Below are 10975 nucleotides of genomic sequence, written 5' to 3'. Positions count from 1 at the left end.
TGCTGGGCTCGGCATGGGCGACTCCATCGATGTATGGTGTACCCTGGGATAGCCTACAACAGTGGGCCTATAGGCCCGATAGCACGTCTTATGATGTTTCAAAAAGAAAGAAAGAAAAAGAAAAAAGATGTTTGCAAAATACTTCATGTTGCAGTGCTCTGTTGAAGTGTCCCTTGAGATGTTTTTGAACTTTGGACAACTTTGTGGGTTTGAAATATATGGGGGCACAAATGGGCAGTGAAAATCACTGCAGCATTTATGACATATCTACAAAAAGTCCAAGGTTAAAGGCTAACGTTAGCTATTAAAATATTTTCGGGGGGAAGAGGGCGAAAAAACATACATTAACGGCTCAAATCTTGTTACAAACTATCTTTACAAATATTAAATGGACTATTCATATGTTGTATCGATGAGCTAAATTAGTTTTATTAAAAAATAAATCAAACGAGTAAGCTACTACGATTCGCTAAATAAAATTGAAGAAAGCCTACTCACGTTTTGGCTTAAGCTCTTCACATGTTCTTCACATGTTTATCCGATACAATTTGATAGGAGGCGCTGTCTCGAAAAACTAGATGCAGGTCTCCGAGTCTGCAGCTTCATACTACTCCAAATGACAGTAATACTATGAAAAGTAGCATGGTATGGTAACCTATGTCAGACAAGGACTTGCTGAGCTTGGAAGCCCATGCAAATTATTTATTTCTTCAGCCATTAGTGTTGTAGCAACTGGGCAGAGGGGTGACTCCTACATCCATATGCAGTAATGACTGTCACAGGTCATATGAAGAATTTGGTATTTGTATTACTCTGATTTATATGAGCATTAAACAGATATTTTGGTCTACACACATTCTCTCTTTCTATTTGATATTAATAATGGTATTATTACATTTTAAGTTACAGCACAGAATGAGAAAACATTTTAAAGCTATTTAGATGAATAATCAGACTACAAATTTAAGATCTAGGGTAAGTGCAACTCACTGTCAATACTTTTTCAAACTAAATATACTGAAACTAGACAGCATACTTAAAATAGTATGCGCCCCACACAATTTGTAAACATCTTACCTTACCTGGAATAACCAAAAAAGAAAGAAAGAAAAAAAAAAAGGCACAAAATCCTAAAACATCTGCCATATAGCGTCGGTTGGTCATCTAAGATTTTCACCTTCAGCCAGTGTATCTATAATGTGGTACTGTGATACAGTATGCTACAGTAGTTCAGTTTCACCATACATTATGCTCAATAATATGAAATGATCCACCTTATCCAGTTCGGCTTGTCAAAATCTCTGAAGAAACACTGAAAAATGTAAGTGTTGAACAACAGATAGATATGGATGTCTTTTATTAACCCCAACATACATTTGTCAGTTAGAAAAGTATGAGATACACATTTCAAGTTACTTCCATGTTTTCTCTTGTGCAAACACTAGATGGTGCCAGAGGTCATTTAAAACAATGTTTGAAAACAAAAAAAACTTAATGCAGGACCAACTAAACAAAAAAAGAGCAATAATAATAATAATAATAATAATAATAATAATAATGTGCATTTAAAAATTAAGTTGATTCATTTTTTGTCGAATTTAATGATTCCCAGCTTCATATAAACTGGATGTTGAGGCATAAACATCATACATTTCTACAATTCAACAAAAATATAACCAATATTTACAATTATTGTATTAAAAATACAAAACAAAAAGACACAAAAAAAGAACAAATACATACTCCACCAATTGTCTTTGTAAAAGACGTACAGGTAAAAGTAGTCAAAAAAAGAGTGAATCTTCACCAGCTAAATGTACACGTCTCACTTGACATCACATATCGAACAGAGTAGCAGAACAGCTACCTACTACTATTTACCTTGTTTATTTATGCTTGTACAATTTGTGCAACTTATTTTGCAAAACAAGCGACTCATTTTGGCTTGCCAAAACGTGAATATTTACTAAAAAAAAAAAAAAAAAAAATTAAGTGGAAGCAGATGGTCGATATATTTACTGTTACAAATGTGTTGTTATTAACAACTGTATCCGCAACCATTACTAAAAAAAAGAAAAAAAGAAAAAAAAGTGTGGGGGCCAAAAAAAATGAAAAAAACAAACAAACAAAAACCTACAAACGAACAAACAGGCAACTAGAGAAAGAAACACTGAAGTAGTGATGTTACAGGATACAGTGGAAAACACTGCAAACTTCTTTTTTTCTTCTCAAGTCTATTGTTTCTAACTACTGATCAATGTGATCAGTTTAACTCAGTGATTAAAATAAAAGAATGAAAGTGACGTGCTCCCACCGGTTCAGTTCTGCTCTGGCTGGCAGGCTTCAGGTGGGTTTGCATGGAGTCTCAAAAGCACATTTCAGTTCAGTTCCTGTGAGTGATTGTGGAGGCTGTTGTGCAGCAGTGGTATTTAGATCAAGGCCCACTCCAGGAGAAACATGCACAACTTGAATCCTCAAAGAAAAACCCCACCGAAAACACTGTTTTTCACACACCTCCTTAAATGGCATCACTTAATGAGAGGAAGGAAGTAGCACCCGAATAGGATGACCCTATTTGCCTGAGTAGCCTTCAGTTCTCACCTTCACCAACAGATGTTGAGACGCAACTATAGAATTCTGCTTCAATTTCACTTTTTAGAGGCGCTGAACTGGTAAAACTGTGTCGAAGATGAATGTGTACATTTCCTCTCCACCACTAAAAGCTTCCTGCAACTGAACTGGTTCACTTTTAACGGACTTTGGCGGCTGGATTACCCACAGATGTAGATTTGTTCAGTCTGTTATTTCTGTATCACGTTTGTTATGAGCTTTTTTCATTCATACTTTCTTACGACTTTGAAACACACTAAGGCCAAGAACCAATAAAACCACCCACTAAGGCTTTGCTTAGCATCGTTTCCTCTCACAAAGCGCCATCCTTATTAAATTGGTGTGCTACGTATGTCAATGATCAATGTGAACTCCATCATGATGTAGTCCGCCAGTAGAAGAGGTGTCCTTCAAGCTGTGCTCCTGCGAATATAATACTGTAATGCTAAACCACACAGATATGAGTGTTGTCGTCAGGACTGATGTGAACAGATGATAAGTTGTAGTCAAGCCTTTTTTAGCCATCCAAACTGCATGTCCAGAATCAGGAGATTGAAACGTTGATTGTGTGCATCTGTTTACACCTTAAAAACAGTTTAAAAAGTGCTGAGGGGAACTACTAAACACGTTAGTGTGACCTTTAAGCAGAAGGAAAGAGTAAATTGTCTGAAGACAACCGTTAACAGTAGTTTGTTTCTTGTGTGTGAATGTCGAAGCGCTGTGTTCGAGTTTCAGTTCAGTTCATATTTCCATTCTCCAAAGTGCCAAATAAGTTATTTTTTTGCTCGCCTCCTTTCTTCACAGTATTTTTAGCATGCAGGGCATCAAACCCCCCATTGCATTAAGGCAGGGCAGGGAGAAGAATCCATCATTGAGGAGGGAGAGAGGCAGTGCCGGCAAGATGTAGACTGGATGGTCTGTCTGTCTGACCTGTGAAGGCCTGATATGGGCCATCAGTCAATGCAGCATCCGTATAAAAGCCAGTGTCGTCCCCTTTCAAACAGCGGACACCTGTTCATCCTCTGGAGGGAGAAGAGAGAAAATCTGTGAGCATCATGGACACAGTCTCTTACACATAGGCTCTGTTCCAAACCCAAGGAACATGTGAAAATGAACCGTTGTTGGTGACACATAATGTGATTTCTCATTATCTCCACAGAAACTACCTTTGGTGTCGCATACTTTGCATGTCTTGCATTGCATTCGTAGGAAACGGATGCAAATGCAGTTCTGTGCATGTTACATTTTGGAAGTATAAGCACCTGAAATTCGACATGGCAAAAAGCTGCCACTAGAACACACAAGGATACTTATGTTAAGGACACAAGCAAGCCATGGTTTGTAACTAAATAATGGAATACTAAAAACAATAAAAATAAATTAAAAAACAGCAGGGCAAGTAAACTGTATTTGGGGCTCAGACCAACAAAATATCTCAAATGGTGACTAATTTGAAATGCTTAACATAAGTGGCAACATATTAACAATCAATCACTTACAAGTGACTCCTCTAACCATAACTGTTAAATTAATATACAACTATAATTTTTCTTCCAAGATTGCGTATATACTGTACTTCCAGTACACACAATCTACACTATATCTATAAATGAACAATCTATGATTTGCTTAACTACACCATCTTGGAAGAAAGATTTCACATCCATTCTGGGTTTACCGTTCCTACAAAGATTACATGTATAACTGCCTTTGATTTCGGTCAAAATGTAAGGCAGCATAATCTTTGATGATGTCTAAAAAAAGCTGTCTATAGGAAACGCACTTGGGTTTGGAACAAAGTCATAGACAGACAACTAAATATAATAAGGAAATAAAATATGCTCTGGCATTACTATACCAAAGACAAACATGACAGGACAGGAAATACTTATTTTAAAACAAACAAAAAAGGACTACTATTGTGAAAATTCATAAAATGACATCTCAATTCAGGATCTGTGTGCTGATAAGTACTAGCATTATTTCATGTGCTACCTGACAACACAAACATGACTTCAGGTTCTATCATGTGTTCAAGCGTTTATGATGGCAGATCTAGTGATTTTCCTGTGAGCACTGATGGGTGAGAGCCAATACACACGGCAGAGCGGGGAGCAATGACTGGGATGTTGCCACGGCGACGGGGGGCAGGCTGTCTCCGTGGCGACGCATGCACTGTGTGAGATGCGTTGGTGGTTGGTGATGGTGGGCAGGTGAAGGAGCTGTCCTCCTGGCATGCAGAGACCGTGACTCGTGTGCGTAGAGTGTGTGAGTGTGTGAGAGTGGAAGTAACTGGAGTTTGGGATGTTTTACCTTCCTGCTGGGGTGGTGTATGTAACTCATGGCCTGGGGGGAACTGCTGTGTGTGGACCTCTCCTCCTCTGAGCTCTGAGTTTGGGAGACAAGCACTCACCCTCCTCTTCCACCTCCTCTGCCTCCTCGTCTTCTCGGCCCCGGGGGTCCGGCGAGTGGATGGGTTTTCCTGCAGCTGGGGGCTGCTGGGAGTCGGGGGAATGTGTGACAAGGCGGGAGCGCTGCAAGGCGGTGGTGTAGTCCGGGGGTCTCCTGCCTGAGTGAGCCGTGCCCTCGGTTACGTCCGTGATGGTCAGAGCCGTGTATCCCGGCGGCGTGGGCGGAGGGTCCCGGTAACGGCCGTCCTTCCGTGCTGGGGGGAGGAGACGGACACCACAGTTCCGTTTAATACCCGTAACGCTTCTCACACACGCGGATGGACACATGCAGACATGCACTAGATTCAGGAAGGATTGTTTTTGTAGGTGGTCTGTGTTGTTCCACCTTGTAGCGTTCAACATGAACATTAAGTAATTAAAGTGAGTTTGTGTATGCTTATGGTTCATATACTGTATTTCTCAACCTGTACCATGTTTCATTTTCAGATGTATGTTTGATCATTGGGAATATGGTTTCAGCCTCTTCATGCAAAGATTACGACTTCAGCTTTTAAAGCATTGAAATACACAACACATAGGAAAGGATATAGAACTTGGAGTAGTTACTCTTAAAACAATAGTTACCCAAAAATGAAAATCTTTCTCCCAACACATCTTTCAAGTCAAATATGGCACCACACATAAAGTTTGACATTAAACTTTGATATACAACCTGGCAATAAAGGCACCATATTTGATTTTCAGTTAATTGAAATTTGAAAATTGTCTGTTCCCCACAGAAAGTTATTGTATGGCTTCATACAGCTTAGACCTCAGGCCGTATGGACTAATTTTATGGAAGATTTTTTTTGTCCATTATGAAGCTAAATGTTACTGAATGGACAAAAAGTGTGTCATGTTGCGTTCTATGAGAAAAAAAATAAGAGGATACGGCTTTGGATCAACATGAGGGTGAGTACATTTTAAGATAACTGTCATTTTTGGGTGAACTATCCCTTTAAACCAGGTTCACGTGGCGATTCTTACTGATCACAGCCTTGGTGTTTCCTGCGGTGATGGGCGAGGGGCGTCTGCTGTGCTGTCGGGACTCTTCTGAACCGGTGGAGGTGATGCTGCTGGTCTCTGGGTCTGTGGTCACATCCCTCCCTCCTCTTCGCTTGATGGTACCTGTGTCGCCCTCAGAGTCCTCGCCCCAACATGCCGCTGAGGACGAAGAGGAGCAGGCGGACGCCCAGCTCCCCCTGCTTCCCCACAGCCCTGCCCCCTCTGCCAACGCCTCCCAGCTACGCCCCTGTTGCATGGTCTGAATGTTGTCATGGGAGCCGCTGGAACATGAAGTCCAGCTGCCACGACCAGAATCAGCAGCGTCGAGAGACACCCGGTCACCCTGGTCCTGGGTAAGCTCCTCTGAGCTGGGAGAAGACAGCACGGTGGCGCCCGCATACAGACCCCGGCAGTCCTGCATGGATGAGTAGGACCTGAAAAAAGAAAAGTAGAAGGATCCAGAAGGGTTTAATAGTAATAATACATTGCCAGGTCATGATGGTCAACTTTGTCCAATAAGAGACTTGTCGATTAGTAAGGTTGATGACTTAATCTAGGATGACTTAATCTCCTGGAGGGCCACAGTCCTGCAGAGTTCAGTCCCAACCCTGCTCCAACACATCAAGCCCTGATCTAGACTTTTTCTTTGATATTTTGATGTGGCATTGGTATTTTCAGTGTGCGTAATAAAACCCTCTGGAAAAGTAAGGCCGGAGACACACTGGCTGCGTGGCGTGAGCGTGGCGTTTCTGTTGCGTGGCGGCTGCGTCGCATTTTCTGTGTCTTTGCACACCAGAAACGTGTCTGACGTGGCGCTGCTGCTGATAGGTGACGTACAGGAAGCCCTATACTTCATGTTAAGCATACATATAAAGCCTACTGATAAAGACACTGTCAGCAGTATTGACAGCAAAATAGACTACAGAATATTTCGTTCTGTATTGACAGGTGCAATATTTGAAAATTGATCATTATTAATTTTTTAATTATATTTATATCTGAATTTGTCAAAACCTAGACTTTCAACCATCAAAATGTAATTTATTAATATGTATTCGTGTACAGAATAACATATAAACATCTTTTCCTATTCTATTTTGCCTGGAAACGCTTCCAACACGCTTGCGTGTCGCGTGAAAAATAGGCGTCGGTTCTATTTCTAGCGTGTCACGCAGGCAGTCTGCAAGCTCTAACCTGTTAACATGGGAGCCGAAATAAAAACGGACACGCCACGCAGCCAGTGTGTCTCCGGCCTAATCCCTTCTAATACACATTCAGATGGTCTGCTCCATTGCATTGGTTTCACTTTTGTTACCCGCCACAAGAGTTGCACTTTTAATACTATGCAGGATTGAATTTTTTTATATCAAGAACCATGTATCCATTCTACTGTGATCTGATGACCTGGTTTTAAACACAAGAACATGTCTATAAATACTGTAAATATTGTCTGAGAAATTAGTCTGATTGGGGTCAGATGAGCTCAAAACCTAACTGACCCAGGGTTCCTAAAGGCCGATTAATTAACTAGTCATTCATGCAGCACACCAATTAGTTGAGAAAGTAAAGAGAGTTGTTTACCCCAAGCTGTACTGATCAGGGTCAGCTGTCGCCCTGCGCTCTAGCCGGTGACCACTAACATGGCCCTCTACAGCTATTCCTCCATACCGCTGCCTGCGTTCATCTTGCCCCATGTCCAGGGAGGATGTGCTCACCAGACTGGAGCGTGAGGAGATCTCACTGTGGCCAGAGTCTGACAGGTAATCACCAGCTCGTCCATAACCTGGCGAATGAGTACACAGAACAAAATGATCAGGAAACAGTTTGGCCCTAATACAGACCCCTGTGGTACTCCAGTCTATAACTGCCTCTTTTCACTTAAATAGGTTTTGTTCCAAACTCTAGAGATCAACCTTCCTGCAAACCATGTACAGCTGATTTGTGAGAAAACTCATTATGAGTTTGATGTTAATGTAAGTGTACAACACTACAACAATAGCACACAAAAATATTGAGTAAAGAAGTCAAATTCTTCTGACACCAATTTCAAATGACTTCCTAAAGAGGTATATTTATAACTTTTTTTTGCTGTCAGATGTGTGTCTTAAAAATGCTGTGAAACAGAGTTACTGAAAATATATGACTTATTATGTCAGTGTTCACATAGTATTGCTACATTTAGTGGTTGCAAAGTCGTCAATTGAAATAAGTAACTAACAATTGCAAAATAGAATTTAACCTTCCCACAGAAGATACGCCTTACAGCTTACACCATGGTGAAACTGATGATACAATAATAGTGCAAGATAGAAGATGTTATATTCAGGGTGTCAGAGAAGGTTCAACTCATAAAATGCACAACACAACAGGTACACAAGTAGATCTTTCAATCATTTATGTACTGAGACTACTCTACATTAAATAACTGTACAAAACCCCCCATAAAATACTACACTACTGCCAGAGCAAAGCATTACTGCCAAAACTCCCATTTCTTAACCTAGCTAATCAATAGATAGATAGATTGTTTTATTTTAATGCCATGTCAGCATCTAAGGCTATTTTCCCTAGATAATCAAAACCAGGCAGTTACTTCAGTAGCAGAGCAGTTCGGGCTCTACAGTACACACACACACACACACACACACACACACACACACACACAGTTACAGCACTAGCCTTTTTCTGTCAGCTAGGAGCAAAAAAAGAAAGAAAGAAGCAAAAACACTGTCTAGACTTGGCGAGAGAGATCACTCAAATGTCAGAATATACATATGATGATATTTCTGATATTTTTAAATGTATAAAACCATTAGTAGTACAAACCTCCAACTGACACTGTACTATATAACACAATAAACACAATAATATTTGATATTACTACTAAAAGTTTGGACACAAATGTTACTGATTATGCCAATCACACCACTGGAATATCTTAGGGAAAGTCTGAACTGAAAACAAAACATCTCATTGGCTGTGTATCAATACTAAGTGAGCTGCCAAACTAGACAGCATTTTGGACAGGTTCTGAATCGTTCAAGTCAAACATACACAACTGTTCAAAAGTCTGGGGTCAGTGAATGAAATTAGTACTTTTATTCAGCAAGTTTTCCTTCAAATTGACAGTTAAGACATGCATAATGTATAAAGATTTTTATTTTAAATTAATGCTGTTTTTTACTTTCTATTCATCAAAAAATTCTGAATAAAATGGTTTCAACAAAAATATTAAGCAGCACAACATTATAAAAAGAAAGGAATCTAAAATAAATGTTTCTTGAGCACCAAATTTGCATATTAGAATGATTTCTGAAGGATCATTGTGACACTGAGGACTTAAGTAAAGCCTGGTGAAAATTCAGCTTTGCAGACACAAGAAATAAATAACATTTTAAAATATATTAAAATTGAAAACAGTTATTTTATATATTTCAGAATAATATTTCAGAACATCACTCAAAATTACTGAATGTTTGATCAAATAAATGCAGCATTGGTGGTGAGCATAAGAAAATTCTTTCAAAAGCATTAAAAAAAAAAAAAAAAAACTTTTGAACAGTAGTGTACCTCTAATGAATGATGAGTTAAGTAGGCAGTTCACTACATTTTGAGACACTGCAATAATGATGTTTGTGTGAACTCTCTCAGGCTAAATCTGCATCTAGGCCCTGTTACCTGTTGATGATTTTCTACAGAAGGAAGAAAAACCCTTCATACCATGGCTTCTTATAGCTGTGATGGCTGAATATAGGGGCAAAACAGGTGAGTAATGAGAGACAGAAATGTTATGTGATACATATTCAAAAGGAAAGATGGAAAGTCGTGCATCTGTAACTCTGAAATCGGAGACAAGCAGTGTTCCAAGATATTTTGTATAACAGCACTAGAACATGTCAACCTTGGCATAATATTGTATGTGTGATCTTTTTTCCACAAGATGGCAGTATCAACATATTAAATAAGCTATGAAAACATGTTGGCACTAAGGGGCGCCAGCTATCAGAGAAATGAACTGCATGCCAGTGGTCAGGGAACATGCTGTCTTACAATATATTTCACTGCATGCCCACCATAGAGCTTTGATTCCACAGTTCACCGATAAGTCAATGGGGGAGAGTAAATTGAGTGTTGCAAAGACCAGAGGTTGGAGAAAAACAACATATACCGAATGCTATAGTGTGTCTGACTCTGTGTGTCCATACCTTTCTTAGGTGAGCTGTGAGGAGACGTGGGAGGAGATGACAGCTGTGAGGAGTTGTTGGACACACTGTCCTCTGTCTGTTTCTTGTGTCTCTCTCCTGCCTCCTCTGAAAGGGACAGTATCTTCTTTAGAGACTGCGGCGAGCTTGTGCCTGTGCAAACACAATAAGACAGAGCCTTATGATAACCATAAATTAATATCGGAGGACCTGATTGTGTTCAAGTATCAAAATTATGTGGTCTTACCAAATGGCGGTAGGTCTTTGACCGGCACTTTCTTGCGAGATGGGTAGAGGGCAACGGCAGGCACTTGAAGCGCCTGGTTGGCTTTCTGAAGCTGCTGGCGCTGGTGGATGGCGGCCCGTGCGACCACGGGCGACGTGTCAGGTCTCTTCCGGTCCCCGGAACTCTTCGGCACTGTGAAATAGAAAGAATCTATTTGTAAACAACAAGCTGAATTATATATCTGATATTGAGGAAATAATAACAATATACCAATTAATTCAAAGAATAACCCACTAATGTCCAAAATAACTTTTAGCTTGAACTACTAATGGTGAATGAATGGTGGAAAAATTTACTCACACACTATAAATACTTCTTACTGGCCATGAAACTGTATTTTGCATTATAATTTTATTTTAAAAATTTTACTTATGACCAACAAGCTGTGGGGTATGCAGCTTTTTAATGTGTGATAAAAATGT

The 10975-nt window shown here is 39.9% G+C and overlaps 1 protein-coding gene across 9 annotated transcripts in view; it reads right to left on the bottom strand.

Moving 5' to 3' along the window:
- Nucleotides 1-3107: 3107 nt before the first annotated feature.
- Nucleotides 3108-10975, bottom strand: part of rapgef2b (Rap guanine nucleotide exchange factor 2b) — a 123412-nt gene continuing 115544 nt past the window's right edge. For 7 of the 9 annotated variants that reach the window (XM_056257229.1, XM_056257232.1, XM_056257231.1 and 4 more), the window contains 6 exons: nt 10515-10685; nt 10271-10420; nt 7647-7848; nt 6048-6499; nt 4924-5275; nt 3108-3632 (listed from right to left, as the gene is read on the bottom strand). In XM_056257229.1, the coding sequence (XP_056113204.1) occupies nt 4950-5275; nt 6048-6499; nt 7647-7848; nt 10271-10420; nt 10515-10685 (1301 nt within the window). In that variant the 3' untranslated portion in view covers nt 3108-3632; nt 4924-4949. The remainder of the gene's footprint in view (nt 3633-4923; nt 5276-6047; nt 6500-7646; nt 7849-10270; nt 10421-10514; nt 10686-10975) is intronic. The other 2 variants (XM_056257233.1, XM_056257234.1) reach the window with 2 other exon arrangements.

The sequence above is a fragment of the Rhinichthys klamathensis genome, unplaced genomic scaffold, assembly GCF_029890125.1.
Source record: "Rhinichthys klamathensis goyatoka isolate OS25496 unplaced genomic scaffold, OSU_Roscu_1.1 h1tg000136l_1, whole genome shotgun sequence".
NCBI lineage: Eukaryota > Metazoa > Chordata > Actinopteri > Cypriniformes > Leuciscidae > Rhinichthys > Rhinichthys klamathensis.
The sequence above is the reverse complement of the archived record's forward strand: the minus strand, read 5'-3'. Positions and strand labels throughout refer to the sequence as shown.